General features: G+C 48.2%; 1 protein-coding gene across 1 annotated transcript in view; it reads left to right on the top strand.

Annotated features, from left to right (window-relative positions):
* LOC311106303 (fatty acid CoA ligase Acsl3-like) overlaps positions 1–24,777 on the top strand; it is a 56,258-nt gene that overhangs the window by 5,622 nt on the left and 25,859 nt on the right. Inside the window, exons 2-3 of the mRNA XM_084148606.1 lie at positions 8,935–9,574; positions 10,475–10,652. Of these exons, the coding sequence (XP_084004732.1) occupies positions 9,203–9,574; positions 10,475–10,652 (550 nt within the window). The 5' untranslated portion in view covers positions 8,935–9,202. The remainder of the gene's footprint in view (positions 1–8,934; positions 9,575–10,474; positions 10,653–24,777) is intronic.

The following is a 24,777-nucleotide window of genomic DNA, read 5'->3' as shown; positions in this document are numbered from 1 at the left end:
GAGGGAGGAGGGAGGGGGAGGAGGAGGAGGATTCAGCAGGGAGGAGAAGGTGGCAAAGAGCTTCCTAGGGTTAGAGGCAGAGGCTTGAAATCTAGAGTGGTAGAAAGTGGCTTTAGCAGCAGAAACAGGGGCAGAAAATGTAGAGAGGAGGGAGTGAAAAGATGACAGGTCTGCAGGGAGTCTAGTTTTCCTCCATTTCCGCTCGGCTGCTCGGAGCCCTGTTCTGTGAGCTCGCAGTGAGTCGTCAAGCCACGGAGCAGGAGGGGAGGACCGAGCCGGCCGGGAGGATAGGGGACATAGAGAGTCAAAAGATGCAGAAAGGGAGTAGAGGAGGGTTGAGGAGGCAGAATCAGGAGATCGGAGGGAGAATGATTTAGCAGAGGGAAGAGATGATAGGATGGAAGAGGAGAGAGTAGCGGGAGAGAGAGAGCGAAGGTTGCGACGGCACATTACCATCTGAGTAGGGGCAGAGTGAGTAGTGTTGGAGGAGAGCGAGAGAGAAAAGGATACAAAGTAGTGGTCGGAGACTTGGAGGGGAGTTGCAGTGAGATTAGTAGAAGAACAGCATCTAGTAAAGATGAGGTCAAGCGTATTGCCTGCCTTGTGAGTAGGGGGGGACGGTGAGAGGGTGAGGTCAAAAGAGGAAAGGAGTGGAAAGAAGGAGGCAGAGAGAAATGAGTCAAAGGCAGACATAGGGAGGTTAAAGTCACCCAGAACTGTGAGGGGTGAGCCATCCTCAGGAAAGGAACTTATCAAGGCGTCAAGCTCATTGATGAACTCTCCAAGGGAACCTGGAGGGCGATAAATGATAAGGATGTTAAGCTTGAATGGGCTAGTGACTGTGACAGCATGGAATTCAAATGAGAAGATAGACAGATGGGTCAGGGGGAAAAGAGAGAATGTCCACTTGGGAGAGATGAGGATTCCTGTCGCACCGCCGCGCTGACCAGATGCTCTCGGGTATGCGAGAACACATGATCAGACGAGGAAAGACCAGTAGGAGTAGCAGTGTTTTCTGTGGTAATCCATGTTTCCGTCAGCGCCAAGAAGTCGAGGGACTGGAGGGTAGCATAGGCTGAGATGAACTCTGCCTTGTTGGCCGCACAACAGCAATTTCAGAGGCTTCCGGAGATCTGGAACTCCACGTGGGTTGTGCGCGCAGGGACCACCAGATTAGAGTGGCAGCAGCCACGTGGTGTGAAGCGTTTGTATGGCCTGTGCAGAGAGGAGAGAACAGGGATAGACAGACACATAGTTGACAGGCTACAGAAAAGGCTACAATAATGCAAAAGATCGGAATAAAATTAACTAAACATCTGGGGAAGCCAGAGAGCGGGGCCTCCCTCACTTACCTTTCACTGAAACACTCAAATATAACTCTCCCAACTTCCACTTTAGAAATTATAATGATTGTAAACTACAGCGGTTCAATGTTTTGTAGGCATAGACTCTAACTTAGTTTATTCAGTTAGCTAACTTAGTACAGTATTCTTCCATGAAAACCGCCCAGGGCACCGTATCCTATGACGCCATAGCTAACTAGCTAGCATGCTAGCATCCAATAACACACGGTTTAGCACCAATACTTGGTTACAACAAACTACCAATAGTGTGTTAACCGCCCAGGGCCCCGTGTAGCTCAGTTGGTAGAGCATGGTGTTTGCAACGCCAGGGTTGTGGGTTCGATACCCACGGGGGGCTAGTATGAAAAAAATGTATGCACTCACTAACTGTAAGTCGCTCTGGATAAGAGTGTCTGTTAAATGACCAAAAAAAAACACTAAACAGATCATCTGTGTCTAGTTCCTTTCATAACACAGAAATAATTAAGTGTTGGCTAGCTAGCACAAAGTCTGTCATGCTAGATACACAAGTGGACTACACATCTCGAATGTTCAGAAAGTGAAGCTTTACGTTGCAAAATTCTCATTGACTGGTTAACAAAGAAATAGGTATTCCTATATGTGTAATTTAGAGTTATTCATGTAACGTTGGGCTAGATGTTTTGATTTTTAATACATTGTAAGGCTGCATGATGCGACTCTAATGACTTTTTTGAAAAAAAGTTGTTGAAGGGCATGAGCTGTGCTTTGTTTTTTGCGCAGGCTGTACATACTACATCAGTCACTCATTCACAATTTGAAAAGCACTTGATAATGCCTAGAATTTCACGGCGGCATCCCCTTTGTGTGGCCGTAATGCACCCTAAAACAATACATGCCTTTTGCGGCCAGTGGCCATTGTGCCCTTCTCCCTGAGTGCTGCACGCTCCATAACTTGATCTGGTCTTTCTCACAGGCTACAAGTGAAGGAAGACACAAATGCGCACGTCCTTATCCAATTCCGAGGTGCATATTGAAGATATTGGAAGAACTGTCCACATTTACTTTTAGTCAGCCAACAACATGAGTAGTCCTAACGAACAGCAAAAGCACTAGCCTATGTCAATCTACTATCCCCCATAGTACAAAGGTAGTTCTATTCTATTCTGTGCAATAAATAAATATTCTAAACATAGTCTGGGACAGTTGTGGGATGCGATAGATCCCAAATTAATACAACCACTAGCATCAGAAAACATTTTTTACGCAATGTGGCTGATGCAACAGATCAGAACTTTTAGCTTAAAATGTTGATAAACTATTAGGCTATTTCTTCACATTATAAGCGCAGCAATGCGCACATGGTAGTAGGCTATAAGTGTGAATGTTCCATTAGCTGAAAACACCATTATCAATAGTGACCGCAAATGCAATTATGCATGTAATGCTTATATTATAAAGGTGCATTTTTATAAGTTATTTGGCCACTTTAGTTGTGATACAAAGCTTATTAAAACATATAGGCCTATGGGCTAGGCTATATGACGTGTGCGACTATGATTCGAACAAGTCGCAAAAAATTGCATTGTTTCTTATGCTGGGCATCATTCACAAGTGATAGGCTAATATTGTCACGGGTGCTGAAGGTGGGTGTGGTGCAGAAATCAAGCGCAGGACGCAGAAACTAAGTCCAAAAGACTTTAGTGAAATATTCACGTAGTACACGAGCTCAACAAGCCCGGAGGCGAAATAAAGGCGCACACAGGAGTCAAACAAAAGGCGCACTAACATGTGCGAAAAAACCTCTCCAAACAACGGAGGGAAACACGTAGCACAGAACACCAAACAGAAGCGCAATCACACACAACACCTGACACACACAACGAGAACTAAATAGGACACTAATGAACACTAACTGGAAACAGGTGTACAACATCAAGACAAAACCAAACGAACATGAAACATACAACGGTGGCAGCTAGTACTCCGGGGACGACGACCGCCGAAGCCTGCCCGAGCAAGGAGGAGGAGCAGCCTCGGCCGAAACCGTGACAGTACCCCCCCCCTTGACGCGCGGCTCCAGCCGTGCGCCGACCCCGGCCTCGGGGACGACCAGGAGGACGCGGAGCAGGGCGCGCGGGATGCCCCCGGTGGAACTCCGACAGGAGAGACGAGTCTAGGATGTCCCTCCGCGGCACCCAGCACCATTCCTCCGGGCCGTACCCCTCCCACTCCACGAGATACTGGAGACCCCACATCCGGCGTCTTGAGTCCAAGATGGACCGAACGGTGTACGCCGGAGCCCCCTCGATGTCCAGTGGGGGCGGAGGAGTCTCTCCTATCTCACCTTCCTGGAGTGGACCAGCTACCACCGGCCTGAGAAGAGACACATGGAACGAGGGGTTAATATTCTTATATTCAATAGACAGATGTAACCTATAACACACCTCGTTCAGTCTTCTCAGGATTTTAAAAGGCCCCACAAACCGCCGACCCAGCTTCCGGCAGGGCAGGCGGAGGGGCAGGTTTCTGGTCGAGAGCCAGACTCGATCTCCAGGTGCGTACACCGGCCCCTCACTGCGGTGGAGATCGGCGCTCGCCTTGTGTCGACGGATGGCCCGCTGCAGATGGACGTGTGCAGCGTTCCACGTCTCCTCAGAGCGCCTCATCCAATCATCCACCGCAGGGGCCTCGATCTGGCTCTGCTGCCAAGGTGCCAGAACCGGCTGGTAACCTAACACACATTGGAAGGGGGTTAGGTTGGTAGAGGAGTGGCGGAGAGAGTTTTGGGCCATCTCCGCCCAGGGAATATACCGAGCCCACTCCTCCAGCCGGTCCTGGCAATACGACCTCAGAAACCTACCCACATCCTGGTTGACTCGTTCTACCTGCCCATTGCTCTCCGGGTGGTACCCCGAGGTAAGGCTCACCGAGACCCCCAAACGCTCCATGAACGCTCTCCAGACTCGGGAGGTAAACTGGGGGCCTCGATCAGACACTATATCCTCGGGTACCCCGTAATGCCGGAAGACGTGGGTAAATAGTGCCTCTGCGGTCTGTAGGGCAGTAGGAAGACCCGACATAGGGAGAAGACGACAGGCCTTAGAGAACCGGTCCACAACGACCAGGATGGTGGTATTCCCCTGCGAGGGGGGAAGGTCTGTCACAAAATCCACTGAGAGGTGGGACCAGGGTCGTTGTGGAACGGGCAGGGGTTGTAACTTACCCCTGGGCAAGTGTCTGGGCGCCTTACACTGGGCGCACACCGAGCAGGAGGAGACATAAACCCTCACATCCCTGGCTAACGTGGGCCACCAGTACTTAGTGCTAAGACAATGCACTGTCCGGCCAATACCCGGATGTCCAGAGGAGGGTGACGTGTGAGCCCAGTAAATGAGTCGATCCCGAACCTCGAGCGGAACGTACTTCCGACCCACAGGACACTGTGGAGGGCTAGGGTCGGCACGCAACGCCCGCTCGATTTCAGCATCGACCTCCCACACAACCAGTGCCACTAGACAAGATGCCGGTAGTATGGGAGTAGGCTCAACGGACCTCTCCTCCGTGTCATACCGCCGGGACAGCGCATCTGCCTTACCGTTCTGGGACCCAGGGATGTACGTGATTTTAAATACGAACCTGGCGAGAAACATACTCCATCGAGCCTGGCGAGGGTTCAGTCTCCTCGCTGCCCAGATGTACTCCAGGTTCCGATGGTCAGTCAAAATGAGGAAAGGGTGTTGAGCCCCCTCAAGCCAATGCCTCCACACCTTAAGGGCCTGAACTACAGCTAACAGCTCCCTGTCCCCGACGTCATAATTTCGCTCCGCCGGGCTGAGCTTTTTAGAGTAAAAAGCACAGGGGCGGAGTTTAGGTGGCGTGCCGGACCGTTGAGAGAGTACGGCCCCTATACCGGCCTCAGACGCGTCCACCTCGACCTGAAAGGGTAAGGCGGGATCCGGATGCGCCAGCACCGGAGCCGACGTAAACAGGTCCTTCAGTCTCCCAAAAGCCCTGTCCGCCTCAGCTGACCACTGCAGGCGCACCGGACCCCTAAGTCTCCATAGCTTTTCTCTCCTCTTGAGACAAAGGATACACGTGGCTCCGTGGGAGCGCTGCTCCTGCCTGGAGGTCTATCGCACAATCCCCCTGTCTGTGAGGAGGCAACTGCATCGCCCTAGCTTTACTAAACACAATAGCCAAATCCCCATATTCAGGCGGAATGTGCAGTGCGGGCACTTGGTTTGGACTTTCCACCGAAGTCGCCCCCACGGAAACACCCAGACATCGCCCCTCACACTGAGCAGACCACCCATTGAGAGCTCTCTGTTGCCACGAAATGGCAGGGTTATGCGTACTTAACCAGGGAATTCCCAGCACCACCGGGTACGCAGGAGAGTCGATCAGATATAGCTGTATAGTCTCCTCATGACCCCCCTGCGCACACATCCTAAGTGGCGCTGTGATTTCCCTAATCAACCCCGACCCCAAAGGGCGGCTATCTAAAGCATGAACGGGAAAAGGCTTGTCAACAGGCAGGAGGGGAATCCCTAAATCTAAACAAAACTTCAGATCAACAAAATTCCCAGCTGCGCCTGAATCTACTAGTGCCTTATGCTGGGAATGAGGTGCAACCTGTGGAAAACTAACAGGTATACAAAAGTGCACAACAGAGAGCTCTGGGTAAGTGGGGCGTCGACTCACCTGGGAAGGCTCCCCAGTGCGTGGCCTGTTGTCTCCTCCCTCTGGAGACCCTCCCCAGCACCTGGCCGCAGTGTGCCCTCCACGACCGCAATTGGTGCAGGGGACAGGCCCCCTCGGGCTCCTTCTCCTCCTTTCTCTAGCGCCAGCACCCCCGAGCTCCATAGGGCTCGGCTCGGAGGTGCTGGAGGGTGGAATGGACGGACCCCACTCGGGACGTCCACGGGTGGCCAGCAGGGTGTCCAGACGGATGGACATGTCGACCAACTGGTCGAAGGTGAAATTGGTGTCCCTGCAGGCCAACTCACGTTGAACGTCCTCCCGTAGGCTACATCGAAAATGATCGATGAGGGCCCGTTCATTCCACCCTGCGTCTGCCGCTAGAGTCCGGAACTCCAGTGCGAACGCCTGTGCGCTCCTCCTCCCCTGTCTAAGGTAGAATAGACGTTCCCCCGCCGCTTTGCCCTCAGGTGGATGGTCGAACACGGCCTTGAAGCGACGGGAGAACTCCGCGTAGGAGATGGTGGTGGCGTCTATCGTCCTCCACTCGGCGTTGGCCCATTCCAACGCCTTGCCCGTGAGACAGGAGATGAGGGCGGAAAACGCTCTCGTGTCCCGAGGGCACCGGGTGTATAGTGGCCAGGTAGAGCTCCACCTGCAGGAGGAACCCCTGACACCCGGCAGCTGTGCCGTCATACGCCCTCGGGAGCGAGAGCCGAATCCCACTGGGTTCCGGACCTGGGACTGGTGGACCGACCGATGGGGGTGGCAAGGTAGGTGGAGGTGTGGGTACCCCTCTGGACTCCCATCGGTGCAGGGTGTTAATGACATCCTGTAGAGCGGTCCCCAGTTGTCTGATCTGGTCATCCTGGCCGCGGACATGCTCCTCCAGCGACTCAGGTGCGGCTGTTACTCCTGCTGATTCCATTATATAAGGTGTGTGATTCTGTCACGGGTGCTGAAGGTGGGTGTGGTGCAGAAATCAAGCGCAGGACGCAGAAACTAAGTCCAAAAGACTTTAGTGAAATATTCACGTAGTACACGAGCTCAACAAGCCCGGAGGCGAAATAAAGGCGCACACAGGCGTCAAACAAAAGGCGCACTAACATGTGCGAAAAAACCTCTCCAAACAACGGAGGGAAACACGTAGCACAGAACACCAAACAGAAGCGCAATCACACACAACACCTGACACACACAACGAGAACTAAATAGGACACTAATGAACACTAACTGGAAACAGGTGTACAACATCAAGACAAAACCAAACGAACATGAAACATACAACGGTGGCAGCTAGTACTCCGGGGACGACGACCGCCGAAGCCTGCCCGAACAAGGAGGAGGAGCAGCCTCGGCCGAAACCGTGACAAATATTTTCACCCATCAGACTTTTCTTGATTTAATCTTGTCTTTACATATACTTGATTTAATCTTGTCTTAACATATACTAAATAATGTATATGTGAAATTTGTTTTGATTTAGAATGGACCATTATCATGCACCTGTGTCGAAATGGGCAGCTGGAAAAAATACTTGTAATCTATGCACTTAAATAGCGAATGGAGGACGCTTTTCCCCGTGGTTTATTTTCATGCCAGCCAGGTAGGCTATACTCCTGTTGTAAATATAAGCAATGCGATTAATATTAGGAAAGTTGAGAAATAAATATAGTAGGCCTAGCCTATAGAAAGCTGATCCTCCTCTTTTTACTAGAGGCCCAACATGAGCTCATGGGCTCTCATGAAGTGTTTGATTTTCAAAAACATTTGCATTGACGTCAGAGTGATTAGAGGGACAATAGAGTGCTTAGTACCAGGCAGTTAGCAAGTTTGGTAGGCTACTAATGACCATCAGCAGCATCAGAGCTTGGAGAAGCCTAATTACCGTGACTAAACGGTCACGTGGAATTTGACTGCCTTCATGACTCGTGACCGCCGGTGTGGCGGTAATACGGTCACCGCAACAGCCCTAATCGTGGGTTGTAATAAGTAAAAGACGCAGGTAGCTTAGTGGGTAAGAGCGTTGTGCCAGTAACCGAAAGGTCGCTGGTTCTAATCCCCGAGCCGACTAGGTGAAATATCTATCGATGTGCCCTTAAGCAAGGCACTTAAACCTAATTGCTCATGTAAGTCGCTCTGAATAAGAGTGTCTGCTAAATGACTAAAATGTAATGTTCCTTAGGCATTTCCCTCTCACACTCATATTCTCTCTTTCGTTTGTAAAAATCTGTAATCCTGCCCCTGAGCAAGGCAGTTAACCCACTGTTCCCCGGGTGCCGAAGACGTGGATGCCCATTAAGGCAGCCCCCCGCACCTCTCTGATTCAGAGGGGTTGGGTTAAATGTGGAAGAAACATTTCAGTTGAATGCATTCAGTTGTACAACTGACTAGGTATCCCCCGTTCCTCTCACGCTGTCACACTCTTCTAACTTCACCTCTCTCTCTTTCTTTCTATCTCTATTTCCCTCCTCTTTCTCAGCCCATCATAGTCAGTGTTCTGTCTGTCTGTATCTATACCTTGATGGTTAGTGATAGAGAGAGCGTGCTGTACAGTGCTGTGTGGGAGATGGGGTTAGATAGGGAGCATTCTGGCTGGCTGCCGGGGGACAGTGAGTGAGTGAAGAGCACTCAGGCAGAGCTGTAGCCTACAGCATGCGGCTGTGTGTCTTATTATGTAGGCCAAGCCATAAGGCTGTGCATTACCATTGGTGGATGCTTGAGAAACCACCACAGAAACATTAGAAGAATCCGTTAAAACCTATTATCTTAGAGTGTGGCGTCTGGTGACTGTTGGGTTAAAAAGCTCAGATACTGTTAGAGGAATTGTAGCTAAAGCACTAATGTTAGTATACACGTATAACATACAATAGCCATGTAAATGTTTTGTTGTCCCTTGTCTTGGCGTAAGGTGCTGCTGCCATTGTCATCAGATAAACACACAAGGGCAGAAGAAGAAGGACGAGGAAATGAATACCTTGCCCAGTCAGTGGCAGCAGGATTACGACCCTTCATTCTCTCTCCAACCATTCACACCTCAGGGTTAGAGGAGCTGTCCCAGTGATAAACTACCTAAGAGCATATAACTTCCAACCTTTCCTTGGGTTCTAGAGTGAAGGAACCCCTCCCTCCCCCCACTCACACACACACACACACACACACACACACACCCAGTCAGGATGAAGCTGAAAGAGGATCTGAACCCGGTGCTGCTGCTGCTCTTCCAGGTGACGGTGTGGCTGTACTCTATCCTAGCCTTCCTCCCCTCTTACCTCTTCAGCTCTGTGTCAGAATCAGACGCAGGCCTCGGCTCAGAACAGGAGAGGGCTCAGAGACTCAAGGCCCAGTCTGTGACGGGTCGCCCCGCGGGGCCCTACAGGGCCATGAGCACCACCAAGAGGCTGGTGTCGTCCCTGCACCCCGGGGTAGACACACTGGATAAGGTGTTTGAGGACGCATCCAGAAGGTTCCCTGACAGAGACTGCCTGGGCACCAGAGAGGTGGTCATGGAGGAGGACGAGAGACAGAGCAACGGAAAGGTCTTCAAGAAGGTGAGGACAGGAAGGACAGCATGAGGACTTTCTGTTGGGCAAGAAACTCAAGTGTGTTTTCTGTTTGTAGTGAAAACACAAGACCTTGATCTGCCAAGTCAGTCTAGCCAAAACAGGAGAGAACAGTCACTCATACAAAACACACCTCTCTTGCCCAACAGAAAGGCCTCACGTCACCTCACACAGCTCACCAACACACAACACACAGGCCAATCTGAACTTTGCTAAAATAAAACACTGTTGCTGTGTGTGTGACTTGTAACACTTTTAATTACACCCCAGTCATAGGCTAATCCCACTAGTCTAATCACAGTACTGTTGAAACTCATGTTGCTGCAATAAAATAATGGTGTGTTTGGCCACCACAATGAGACCTACAGCGAAAACACATAGGATCAATGTATTTAAATGTTCTCATTGTTTCACTGACACTGTGTGAATGTGCGGTAGCCTGTGCCAGGTCTGGGTGTGTGCAGTACCAGTGCTATACCAGTAGAGGACAGTATCACCGCTGTTTATTATGAGTGTTGTGATTGAAATTCCAAAAGTTAAAAAGCATCCATTAGCAAAAAAAAATCCTACTGTCATATTACTGAGCAGAAAATGCACAACCACAAGTTGTAGGCTTTACTGTGGATAAAACAAATACTGTGAACTATTCTGCCCTCCTGCATCTCTCCCACACATTCTGTTTTGGAAAACTCTTTCCAAATCTCTCTCTCTCTCTCTCTCTCTCTCTCTCTCTCTCTCTCTCTCTCTCTCTCTCTCTCTCTCTCTCTCTCTCTCTCTCTCTCTCTCTCTCTCTCTCTCTCTCTCTCTCTCTCTCTCTCTCTCTCTGTATTTCTCTTTCTCCCTCCCTCTCTCTCTAACATCCTGTGTGCTCTCTGTGGCACCCTGTAGGTGATCTTGGGGCAGTACCGCTGGCTGTCCTATGCTGAGACCCACAGTGCAGCAGCCCGCTTTGGCAATGGTCTGGCAGTGCTTGGCCAGAGGGCCCACAACAATATTGCCATCTTCTGTGAGACCAGGGCCGAGTGGGTCATAGCTGCACAGGCCTGCTTCATGCAAAACTTCCCCTGTGAGTGTCCACACACACACAAACACACACACATGCGCGCACACACACACGCGCGCACACACAAACAAACACACACACACGCGCACACACACACAAACACACACACATAGGGTATACATACAGTGCATTGAGAAAGTGTTCAGACCCCTTGACTTTTTCCACATTTTGTTACGTTACAGCCTTATTCTAAAATGGATAAAACATTTAAAATAATCCTCATCAATCTACACACAACACCCCATAATGAAAACAGGTTTATAGAAATGTTTGCAAATTTATATTTTTAAAAACCCAGAAAGATCTTATTTACATAAGTATTCAGAGCCTTTGCTATGAGACTCGAAATTAAGCTCAGGTGCATCCTGTTTTCATTGATCATCCCCTCTGGTCCGTGCTTGTGACGCCATAGCCTCAGCCCTCCTCCTCTCCATAGACTCTTTATTCATCCATCTCTCATTCTTCCTCCTCTCCATAGACTCTATTCATCCATCTCTCATTCTTCCTAGTTTCTCATTTCTTCTTAGTTTAGTCTGACTCAATCTGATTGGTTGGCCTTGCCAGGAATTTGTTCGCGGTTGTTTCATAGTTCTAAAACTCAGAACAAAAAGGATGGTTGCAGAGTATAAGCTATTCAATCACCTCATGATTTCATTTTTTTGTTTATAAAAGAAGAGCGTGAACGTGACGGGACCTGACAGTGTGTTAGTATCTCACGGCTGGAGGTGTCACGCCCCGTGTCCTCACACACACAACAGGAAGTCTCAGCCGTCCATGACGCATGGCAGTGATGTCACTGGCCCTGTCCCATAAGCCCCTTCTCTGTCAGCCTGCCCAGGGTCAGGTGACCTCCCCTCTCTCCCTCCGTCCTCCCCCTCTCTCTCCCTCCTCCTCTCTTTGTCCTGTTAGAGCGGGGTCATGAGTGTGGATTTTGGCCCGGGTGTCTTGACCCTTGCAAGCTTCTGGTGTGAACTCTTCACAGCCCAGCGTGAGCACTGCTGCAGCTACTATCCACCACACACACACACACACACACACACACTGACATAAATACACACACGTACACACATACACACACGTACACACATACACAGACGTACACATGCATACAAATTCCATAAAAATTCCACCTCATCCCCAAGAGCCAGAGTCTTCATCTGACTGGATGGGAGTACATGTTGAGCCCACTGATGGTGGGTGTGTAGACACAGAAAGAGAGCACTTACCCCTCATTTTCTCCTCTACTGCCTGAGAATGATGAATGCATGGGGAGCCTGGACCTGGGGGAGCCTGGACATGGGGAGCCTGGACCTGGGGGGAGCCTGGACCTGGGGGAGCCTGGACCTGGGGGGAGCCTGGACCTGGGGGAGCCTGGACCTGGGGGGTGCCTGGACCTGGGGGGAGCCTGGACCTGGGGGGTGCCTGGACCTGGGGGAGCCTGGACCTGGGGGGAGCCTGGACCTGGGGGGAGCCTGGACCTGGGGGGAGCCTGGACCTGGGGGGAGCCTGGACCTGGAGGGAGCCTGGACCTGGGGGGAGCCTGGACCTGGAGGAGCCTGGACCTGGAGGGAGCCTGGACCTGGGGGAGCCTGGACCTGGAGGGAGCCTGGACCTGGGGGAGCCTGGACCTGGGGGAGCCTGGACCTGGGGGGAGCCTTGACCTGGGGGGAGCCTGGACCTGGGGGGAGCCTGGACCTGGGGGGAGCCTGGACCTGGGGGAGCCCGGACCTGGATCCCACTGAGTCCTACTGTCAGTCCTATCTCAGAGCAGATAGGCATATGTACAAATTCCACTGCCTTTACTCTGCTCCTTCATATGAGTTTGTCATCTGTCTGGCCCACAGTATTCCAAGAACCTAAACATCCAACTGCTATCAGGAAAGGCAGTTGTACATTACACTTATCTAGCCAGAGAAACAGACAGGGACTGGTCATGTTTTTCTGGAGAAGAGAAGTGTGTATGTCTGTGTGGAGGAGTGTAGAGGGGATTGGGGATGCTTGCACGTGTACACGTACACACTCACACACCCTCATCTCGGCACGTGCCCCTGGTCCCTGTGGTGAGTGATACCCATCTCTACCAGTCAGACATATAGTAATGTAATGTAGCCTGGGCCCAGCCCAGTTCAGCCTGGTTTAGCCCAGTCCCAGGCCACTCACTCACGCCAGTGACAGAGCCAGAGCAGACATGATGCCATCGCTGCAGCGTTACATTAACACAGCCCTGAAGCAGGATATAATGATCACTAGGGCTGTACCATGTGGCCTCACTCCCAAACAGGATATACTGATCACTAGGGCTGTACCATGTGGCCTCACTCCCAAACAGGATATACTGATCACTAGGGCTGTACCATGTGGCCTCACTCCCAAACAGAATATACTGATCACTAGGGCTGTACCATGTGGCCTCACTCCCAAACAGGATATACTGATCACTAGGGCTGTACCATGTGGCCTCACTCCCAAACAGAATATACTGATCACTAGGGCTGTACCATGTGGCCTCACTCCCAAACAGGATATACTGATCACTAGGGCTGTACCATGTGGCCTCACTCCCAAACAGGATATACTGATCACTAGGGCTGTACCATGTGGCCTCACTCCCAAACAGAATATACTGATCACTAGGGCTGTACCATGTGGCCTCACTCCCAAACATAATATACTGATCACTAGGGCTGTACCATGTGGCCTCACTCCCAAACAGGACCAGAAAATTCACCCCGATCTTAAATCTTACTCTAACTCTATCCATACGATATCTTATCATAAGCAGCATTATCTGATGATACCTCATTGGTCTTACCTTAGTGTGTGTGTGTATGTATGTATGTATGTGTGTGTGTGTGTGTGTGTGTGTTGCAGTGGTCACTCTGTACTCTACCCTGGGGGGTCCGGCCATCACTCACGGTCTGAACGAGACAGAGGTCAGTCACATCATCACCAGCAGAGAGCTACTGGAGACCAGACTCAAAGTGAGAGAACACACACACACACACAAACACACACACACACATCTGAAAATGTGTAGATATGAATTTAGGAGGTAAAGGAAGAAGGGACAGGAAGAGTGTGAAAGAGGAGTTTGTGTGTGGGAGAGAGAGAAGGAGGGGGAGAGGTACTATGCCCACTGTTATCAGTGTGTGATGCAGAGTAGGACCAGAGAGACACAGACCAACACACTGGGTTAGAGACACAGACCAACACACTGGGTTAGAGACACAGACCAACACACTGGGTTAGAGACACAGACCAACACACTGGGTTAGAGACACAGACCAACACACTGGGTTAGAGACACAGACCAACACACTGGGTTAGAGACACAGACCAACACACTGGGTTAGAGACACAGACCAACACACTGGGTTAGAGACACAGACCAACACACTGGGTTAGAGACACAGACCAACACACTGGGTTAGAGACAGACCAACACACTGGGTTAGAGACACAGACCAACACACTGGGTTAAAGACACAGACCAACACACTGGGTTAGAGACACAGACCAACACACTGGGTTAGAGACACAGACCAACACACTGGGTTAGAGACACAGACCAACACACTGGGTTAGATACACAGACCAACACACTGGGTTAGAGACACAGACCAACACACTGGGTTAGAGACACAGACCAACACACTGGGTTAGAGACAGACCAACACACTGGGTTAGAGACACAGACCAACACACTGGGTTAGAGACACAGACCAACACACTGGGTTAGATACACAGACCAACACACTGGGTTAGAGACACAGACCAACACACTGGGTTAGAGACACAGACCAACACACTGGGTTAGAGACACAGACCAACACACTGGGTTAGAGACACAGACCAACACACTGGGTTAGAGACAGACCAACACACTGGGTTAGAGACACAGACCAACACACTGGGTTAGAGACACAGACCAACACACTGGGTTAGAGACACAGACCAACACACTGGGTTAGAGACACAGACCAACACACTGGGTTAGATACACAGACCAACACACTGGGTTAGAGACACAGACCAACACACTGGGTTAGAGACACAGACCAACACACTGGGTTAGAGACACAGACCAACACACTGGGTTAGAGACAGACCAACACACTGGGTTAGAGACAGACCAACACACTGGGTTAGAGACACAGACCAACACACTGGGTTAGAGACACAGACCAACACACTGGGTTAGAGACACAGACCAACACACTGGGTTAGAGACACAGACCAACACACTGGGTTAGAGACACAGACCAACACACTGGGTTAGAGACACAGACCAACACACTGGGTTAGAGACACAGACCAACACACTGGGTTAGAGACACAGACCAACACACTGGGTTAGAGACACAGACCAACACACTGGGTTAGAGACACAGACCAACACACTGGGTTAGAGACACAGACCAACACACTGGGTTAGAGACACAGACCAACACACTGGGTTAGAGACACAGACCAACACACTGGGTTAGAGACATAGACCAACACACTGGGTTAGAGACACAGACCAACACACTGGGTTAGAGACAGAGACCAACACACTGGGTTAGAGACACAGACCAACACACTGGGTTAGAGACACAGACCAACACACTGGGTTAGAGACACAGACCAACACACTGGGTTAGAGACACAGACCAACACACTGGGTTAGAGACACAGACCAACACACTGGGTTAGAGACACAGACCAACACACTGGGTTAGATACACAGACCAACACACTGGGTTAGATACACAGACCAACACACTGGGTTAGAGACACAGACCAACATACTGGGTTAGAGACACAGACCAACACACTGGGTTAGAGACACAGACCAACACACTGGGTTAGAGACACAGACCAACACACTGGGTTAGATACACAGACCAACACACTGGGTTAGATACACAGACCAACACACTGGGTTAGAGACACAGACCAACACACTGGGTTAGAGACACAGAACAACACACTGGGTTAGAGACACAGACCAACACACTGGGTTAGAGACACAGACCAACACACTGGGTTAGAGACACAGACCAACACACTGGGTTAGAGACACAGACCAACACACTGGGTTAGAGACACAGACCAACACACTGGGTTAGAGACACAGACCAACACATTGGGTTAGAGACACAGACCAACACACTGGGTTAGATACACAGACCAACACACTGGGTTAGATACACAGACCATCACACTGGGTTAGAGACACAGACCAACACACTGGGTTAGAGACACAGACCAACACACTGGGTTAGAGACACAGACCAACACACTGGGTTAGAGACACAGACCAACACACTGGGTTAGATACACAGACCAACACACTGGGTTAGATACACAGACCAACACACTGGGTTAGATACACAGACCAACACACTGGGTTAGAGACACAGACCAACACACTGGGTTAGAGACACAGACCAACACACTGGGTTAGAGACACAGACCAACACACTGGGTTAGAGACACAGACCAACACACTGGGTTAGAGACACAGACCAACACACTGGGTTAGAGACACAGACCAACACACTGGGTTAGAGACACAGACCAACACACTGGGTTAGAGACACAGACCAACACACTGGGTTAGAGACACAGACCAGCACACTGGGTTAGAGACACAGACCAACACACTGGGTTAGAGACACAGACCAACACACTGGGTTAGAGACACAGACCAACACACTGGGTTAGAGACACAGACCAACACACTTGGTTAGAGACACAGACCAACACACTGGGTTAGAGACACAGACCAACACACTGGGTTAGAGACACAGACCAACACACTGGGTTAGAGACATAGACCAACACACTGGGTTAGAGACAGAGACATACAGTCCATACTCCCTCCTGAGGAGAGAGACAGGGTACAGAGCCAGTAAAGCAATATGTATCTGTCAAAACCTGAAAGAATTGACTCACATGTTTAGGTTGTCTAAACATACTGAAGTAGAATGATGTACAAAGTGCATGTGTTTATTTTGCATGTCCACGTGTACGGAAAGGTCAAGCCTTTGAAAACATACTTGAAAATGAACACGTAAACAAAACCACTGTTTGTAGCCAGCAGCCAGTCTGCGACCAGAAGGAATCAGCCAAACCCTATCAGTATGCCCTATCCCTGTCCCGACCAACCATTTGATGGTTATAGTATAGCTGTCTTAAAGACTTTTTTGTGTGTTTCCTGGTTGAGTTTAGTTCATCCTGTTGGAGGTGCCCAGGCTGCAGCACATCATCGTGGTGGATGACACGCCCACCAAGTGGCCCGGTTACCCACGAGGCATCAGTGTCCACAACATGGCCACTGTTCAGGAGCTGGGGACCAAGCCTGAGAATGGTAAACACGTGTGTGTGTGTGTGCGTGTGGACTCAACATTTCTTTAACGGCATTACACTGAAATGTACAGACATGTATAACATAGTTATGCATTCATTTATTATTTTGTAGGTAATTACTTTTCTGGACAAGGCTGTAGTCACTAGTCAGTGCAGAGTCATCTCTCCTTACAGTATCTCCTGCTAGCTGATAGATACTGTAGTCTCAGAGATACTGTAGTCTCAAAGATAATATAGTCTCAGAGATACTGTAGTCTCAAAGATAATATAGTCTCAGAGATACTGTAGTCTCAGAGAAACTGTAGTCTCCGAGATACTGTAGTCTCAAAGATACTGTAGTCTCAGAGAAACTGTAGTCCGAGATACTGTAGTCTCAAAGATACTGTAGTCTCAGAGATACTGTAGTCTCAGAGATACTGTAGTCTCAGAGATACTGTAGTCTCAAATATACTGTAGTCTCAGAGATACTGTAGTCTGAGAGATACTGTAGTCTCAAAGATACTGTAGTCTCAGAGATACTGTAGTCTCAAAGATACCGTAGTCTCAGAGATACTGTAGTCTCAAAGATACCGTAGTCTCAGAGATACTGTAGTCTCAAAGATACTGTAGTCTCAGAGATACTGTAGTCTCAAAGATACCGTAGTCTCAGAGATACTGTAGTCTCACAGATACTGTAGTCTCAGAGATACTGTAGTCTCAAAGATACCGTAGTCTCAGATATACTGTAGTCTCAGAGATACTGTAGTCTCAGAGATACTGTAGTCTCAGAGATACTGTAGTCTCAGAGATACTGTAGTCTCAAAGATACTGTAGTCTCAGAGATACTGTAGTCTCAAAGATAATATAGTCTCAGAGATTCTGTAGTCTCAGAGAAACTGTAGTCTCCGAGATACTGTAGTCTCAAAGATACTGTAGTCTCAGAGATACTGTAGTCTCAGAGATACTGTAGTCCGAGATACTGTAGTCTCAAAGATACTGTAGTCTCAGAGATACTGTAGTCTCAGATATACTGTAGTCTCAGAGATACTGTAGTCTCAGAGATACTGTAGTCCGAGATACTGTAGTCTCAAAGATAATATAGTCTCAGAGATACTGTAGTCAGAGATACTGTAGTCTCAAAGATACTGTAGTCTCAGAGATACTGTAGTCTCAAAGATACTGTAGTCTCAGAGATACTGTAGTCTCAAATATACTGTAGTCTCAGAGATACTGTAGTCTCAGAGATACTGTAGTCTCAAAGATACCGTAGTCTCAGAGATACTGTAGTCTCAAAGATACCGTAGTCTCAGAGATACTGTAGTCTCAAAGATACTGTAGTCTCAGAGATACTGTAGTCTCAAAGATACCGTAGTCTCAGAGATACTGTAGTCTCAAAGATACTGTAGTCTCAGAGATACTGTAGTCTCAAAGATACTGTAGTCTCAGAGATACTGTAGTCTCAAAGATACCATAGTCTCAGAGATACTGTAGTCTCAAAGATACCGTAGTCTCAGAGATACTGTAGTCTCAAAGATACTGTAGTCTCAGAGATACTGTAGTCTCAAAGATACCGTAGTCTCAGAGATACTGTAGTCTCAAAGATACTGTAGTCTCAGAGATACTGTAGTCTCAAAGATACCGTAGTCTCAGATATACTGTAGTCTCAGAGATACTGTAGTCTCAGAGATACTGTAGTCTCAGAGATACTGTAGTCTCAAAGATACTGTAGTCTCAGAGATACTGTAGTCTCAAAGATACTGTAGTCTCAGAGATACTGTAGTCTCAAAGATAATATAGTCTCAGAGATACTGTAGTCTCAGAGAAACTGTAGTCTCAGAGATACTGTAGTCTCAAAGATTCTGTAGTCTCAGAGATACTGTAGTCTCAAAGATAATATAGTCTCAGAGATACTGTAGTCTCAGAGAAACTGTAGTCTCCGAGATACTGTAGTCTCAAAGATACTGTAGTCTCAGCGAAACTGTAGTCCGAGATACTGTAGTCTCAAAGATACTGTAGTCTCAGAGATACTGTAGTCTCAGAGATACTGTAGTCTCAGAGATACTGTAGTCTCAGAGATACTGTAGTCTCAGAGATACTGTAGTCTCAGAGATACTGTAGTCTCAAATATACTGTAGTCTCAGAGATACTGTAGTCTCAGAGATACTGTAGTCTCAAAGATACCATAGTCTCAGAGATACTGTAGTCTCAAAGATACCGTAGTCTCAGAGATACTGTAGTCTCAAAGATACTGTAGTCTCAGAGATACTGTAGTCTCAAAGATACCGTAGTCTCAGAGATACTGTAGTCTCAAAGATACTGTAGTCTCAGAGATACTGTAGTCTCAAAGATACTGTAGTCTCCGAGATACTGTAGTCTCAAAGATACTGTAGTCTCAGAGATACTGTAGTCTCAAAGATACCGTAGTCTCAGAGATACTGTAGTCTCAAAGATACTGTAGTCTCAAAGATACCGTAGTCTCAGATATACTGTAGTCTCAGATATACTGTAGTCTCAAAGATACTGTAGTCTCAAAGGGGGAGGTGGCTCATTAGGTCATGTGAATGAGGAAGTGGACACATCTGTGTCAGATTAAAGCTTGGAGAGGAAATACTCTACCTTTCTCTCCTATTTCCCTTTCTCTCCTATTTCCCTTTCTCTCCTATTTTCTCCTTCCCTTCCTCTATCTTTCCATCCCTCCTTTTCTCCGTCTGGTCTCTAGTGCTGCACTGCTTGACCCATAACAAGTAGAGCTGGTACTGTGAAGGGTAGGTGTGTGTGTGTGTGTGTGTGTGGGTGTGTGTTGCAGTGGTCACTGCTAAAATAGCCTGCTGTGGTCTAGGCCTAAATCAGTGGAAGTGTGTGTGCGTGTTTGTAGGTTTTATTGTTTGTTAGTATTTATCAGTTGAAACTCATGTCAGAAGGACAGAGAGTTACAGAGTGAGTTTGAGCAGCAGGACAATGCTATGAATCAGTGGCTAGGGAAATGAACTAGAAAATGGGCTGCAGGGACAGACATGCCACAGCATTAGCACCAAACCATGCAGGATAGCATATCATCGCTATCTGACCTGTGGGATTAGGAAGGAGGGTCATGTTTATAGACACTTCTGTAAACTTCACATGACATCACTCCACCCCCCCCCCCCCCCTATCTCTGGGTCCATGTTTATGTCAGAACATGGCCCCTCCTCTCGCATGCGGTTGACTCCAAGTCACGTCCCCCTCCTCTCTCCCTCTCCTATCTCCCTCTCTTTTGCTCCCTTCTTTCTCTCTCTGTCTTCTGTTTGGGTTGTGTTTTATTTTTCTGCACCCGCTGGTGACGTCTTGGAAATGTTTATATTCCACACGACACTGAGCAAGCCCCCCCCCCCAGCCCTAAAAAAAACAATAAAAAACACGTCTTCATTTTCCACATGAGGACAACTGAGAGAAAACTGCTGACTGTTGTTTCTTATATAATTTAGAACAGGGATTTATTTTTATTTTTTAGCTCGATAAATTTATAAATTGGCCATCCTCCCGTGACCCAAATCATCCTCCAACAACCCAAATTAAGAAGAAATAGTGTGTGATTGTAGATGTAGTCTTATAACACACCTCTCACATGCCTAGGGCCCACTTTGGGTCCCGACCCATAGTTTAAGAAACCTACATGATCTACATTTGACATTTTAGTCATTTAGCAGACGCTCTCATCCAGACCGACTTACATTTAGTGAGTGCATACATTTTTCACACTGGCCCCCAGTGGAAAACGAACCCACAACCCTGGCGTTGCAAGCGCCATGCTCTACCAACTGAGATCTAGAGTCATCTCACTCCTTTTCACATTGTCAGAATCCACATTGCATGACATAATATAATTTCTGAGTGGCTTTTTGGCAAGCCTAGACAAGAGTAACATGTCTTGGAGAACTTAAGTCCAAACATTTGAAGTGGGCTGACGGGGAGGAGAGGCTTTACTTCAATTGAACAAATCTCAGACAGTTAACACACAGCCAAAACTCAGAGAAGAAAGAGAGCAGAGGAAGAGAGCCGTAGAGAGGGAGAGAGGGAGAGAGAGACATAAAGGAAGAGAGAGAGAGGTAGATGGTGTTATTAGCAGTAACACAGCTCTTAGAAATACTGTATCTTCCTACTGAGAGTACCAAGAGGCTGAAGGACGTTTACTAAATGGTGCCATTGAGTTTAATGTGATTTAATGTTTCATTTGACTGATGTTCCTCTCCCTCTTCATTCCATTAGGAATGTTCCTTTCTTCTTCTCTTTAGATATTCATCATTATGTGTGTTTTATTCCACTTCCTCTACCCCCATCTTGTTTAACGACACCCATATCTTCCCAGGACCTTCGCCTACAGACTTCACATCCTAGACTATATATCCTAACATGGACTTAACAAGCCTCCTCCATTTATTGTCCTGACCTGCACCATATCTTATGATCTCCCATGAACTCCCTTTTCCTACAATATGCTGAATATTTACAAAAACATGCTTTCATGCCATGCCATGAACTAATTTGTTTCCTGTGTGTGTGTGTGTGTGTGTGTGTGTGTGTGTGTGTGTGTCTCTGTGTGTGTGTGTCTCTGTGTGTGTGTGTGTTTGTGTGTGTGTGTGTTTGTGTGTGTCTGTGTGTGTGTGTGTGTGTGTGTGTGTGTGTGTGTGTGTGTGTATAGTGTCTCGTGGGTGTAAACAGCCCATGCCCTCTGACATCGCTGTCATCATGTACACCAGCGGCTCCACTGGCGTACCCAAGGGCGTCATGATCTCCCATAGCAACATCATCGCTGGCATCACTGGCATGGCAGAAAGGATACCCAACCTGGGGTAAGTACCACAAACCTGCCAACCTTATACCCTCTCTTTACCCTCCTGGGCTTTACATACCATCACCTTCCTCCAGTACCAAACTACTATCGACATTTCCTAATAAGCTGAATTTTCATGAATCATCGAATACCACTTTGAATACTCTAAGAATTTTGACAGTCCAAGCTGGCTTCCAAAGTGCACCTTATCCAGGAAGATGGATAAAATGTTTACACAGCCCTTTTTCAATTGGAGCTGTCTTAGAGGAAGATCCCATAATGTCCTTTCTATGCATTTTTGACTGATCTCAGCTGTCAGTGGGGGAGTACAGTGGGATGGTTATACATAGTAGGTCCCATTTCAACGCTGAATTAAAGAAAACACTCAAAGTGATCTATGAGGACAACTTCCTGATTGGGGCCTTGGTGTCAACTGAGCACGTGCAGAAGTGTGGGTTTAAGGCTGTGCTGTAAACACAAGTAGATACTCTACCATCACACTGGTGATCACCATGACGACATATGCTTTGTGTTCTCACTTTCTCTGGAGAACAGGATTGGGGGAAGAGAGGAAAATGGAAAAGGAGGATGGGAGAGAGGGGGTCAGGTTGTTACCCTTCAGAGAGCAACATCATCTTGATCTGGCCCAGAAGGACATTTACTGCAGTGCTTTGTGTATTTTGTTGTTTAATTGTGTAAACCTTTCTTATACATATAGTTTTGTCATGCAAGTTTATTGAAATATGATTGTGTACTGTTGGACTGTTGCCTGTCTGTCTGTCTGTCCGTATGCTAGAATAATAATGAGTTATTTATATTGTGCTGTGGCAGTGAGAATGACACCTACATCGGGTACCTCCCCTGGCCCATGTGTTGGAGCTGAGTGCAGAGCTGGTGTGTGTGGCTCACGGCTGCAGGATCGGATACTCCTCCCCCAGACACTAGCGGACCAGGTGAGGTGGTCCCCCCCTGCTCTGTATATCACATGCTTGGACTGTACATTACTAAACACATATATAAAAGGTGAATATATGTGTAGAGTACCTGTATCATAACTGTATCCTTTCTCTCACACCAGTCGACAAAGATAAAAACAGGCAGTAAAGGAGACACCAGTGTTCTGCAACCTACTCTTATGGCAGCTGTGCCGGTAAGACGTACATACAGTACTGTACATGTAGGGTTGCTTTCCCAGACACAGACTAAGATCAGTACTGCTGGTCCAGTACAGACAGTTTCCCCTGACTCTCTCTCTCTCTCTCTCTCTCTCTCTCTCTCTCTCTCGCTCTCTCCCTCTCTCTCTCTCTTCTCTCTCTTCTCTCTCTCCCTCTCTCTCTCTCTCTCTCTCCTCTCTCTCTCTCTCTCTCTCTCTCTCTCTCTCTCTCTCGCTCTCTCTCCCTCCCCCTCTCCTCTTGCTCTCTCTCTCTCTCTCCCTCCCCCCTCTCTCCCTCCCTCTCTCTCTCTCTCTCTCTCTCTCTCTCCCTCCCTCTCCCCCTCTCTCTCCTTCCTCTCTCTCTCTCCCTCCCCCCTCCTCCCTCTCTCTCTCTCTCTCTCTCTCTCTCTCTCTCTCTCTCTCTCTCTCTCTCTCGCTCTCTCTCTCTCTCTCTCTACCTCCCCTCTCTCTCTCTCTCTCTCTCTTTATCTCTATCTCTATCCCTCCCCTCTCTCTCTCTTTCCTGTCACAGTACCCCAAGCCATTCTGTGATTTTATTTCAATGTAGAAAATAGTTGAAATGTTATATACAGGTGTATACAGGTGTGAGTTATTGAGCCTCCCTCACTCTTTCACTACATACTGTGACTCAGTCCCTCACTCTTTCTCTCTTTTTCTCTTACTCTGGTGAGTCATTCAGTCCCTCACTCTTGTCTGTCTCTGTCTCTGTCTCTGTCTCTGTCTCTGTCTCTGTCACTCTCCCTCTCTCTGTGAGACCCCATGCATCTCTTCATCTGTGTGTTCCCCCATGAGGACCCTAGGAGTCAGGGGACACAGGTCAGAGGGCCCCAGTGTCTGGAACCATTCACAGCTGTAAACAGAACGTGAGAAAGCCCTGTGTGGTTTTCCCCGTCATAGACAAACACACACTCCCTCACTCACTCTCACTCTCTCTCTCTCTCACACACACACACACACACACACACACACACACACACACACACACACAACACACACACACACACACACACACACGCTCACAGTGTGTAGTTTCGTCTGTGATACCAGTCTGCATGTGTCCCACATCAACTTCCTATCTCACTACTTTATCTAACATGCACAGAAACACAGACTCTCACACCCACCAGCTGGTTTTGTTGTTTGTTGTTTGTTGTGCCCTTTACTCCATTAAAACTTGGAGCCCGGTTTTGGAACTCACAAACTCATGACTTTAATAACGAAGTGATCTGGGTTTTAGTGGGGTTGGACAAACTCTCCCTACAGTCACCATGTCGCTAAGAAACAGATAGTGCTAAGTCACACACGCACACACACACGGACATGGTGCCATCTTTAAGATATTATAGCATCAATCCCATAATCTCCTTCAGAGTGGAATCTGAGATCCGAGAACAACTGACTGGACAACTGAATGACTTTAGGCTCCTCTCCTTCTCTCTTTATCAATCTCTCTGGGAGTGATGAGGTCACTGTTTTCCATGCCCACAGGCAGCTAGCAGGGTCGGGCATTCCCATTTTATTGTTTACTGAAACACTGAATGTTTCATATTGACCAGATTGTTCCCCAATACACCACAGTATATTCTGAATGCTTTAATAGTTGCTGAATCTGTGAGCATCTTTACAGAATTGATTGAATTTAGACCTATCTAAGATATCATCTAGCTAAGACCTCTAATATTGAAATGGTTGGTCTGGGACTTGGTCTTGTTTTCATGCCCAGGACACAGAGTCTCTGCTGGGCAGATACAGAAGAGACACTGGCTGATGTCACCCCCTCCATGTATTATCTCTGTGCTCACATAGCTCCT

Source organism: Coregonus lavaretus (genome assembly GCF_964263955.1).
Source record: "Coregonus lavaretus genome assembly, chromosome: 30".
NCBI classification, from domain to species: domain Eukaryota; kingdom Metazoa; phylum Chordata; class Actinopteri; order Salmoniformes; family Salmonidae; genus Coregonus; species Coregonus lavaretus.
The sequence above is the reverse complement of the archived record's forward strand: the minus strand, read 5'-3'. Positions and strand labels throughout refer to the sequence as shown.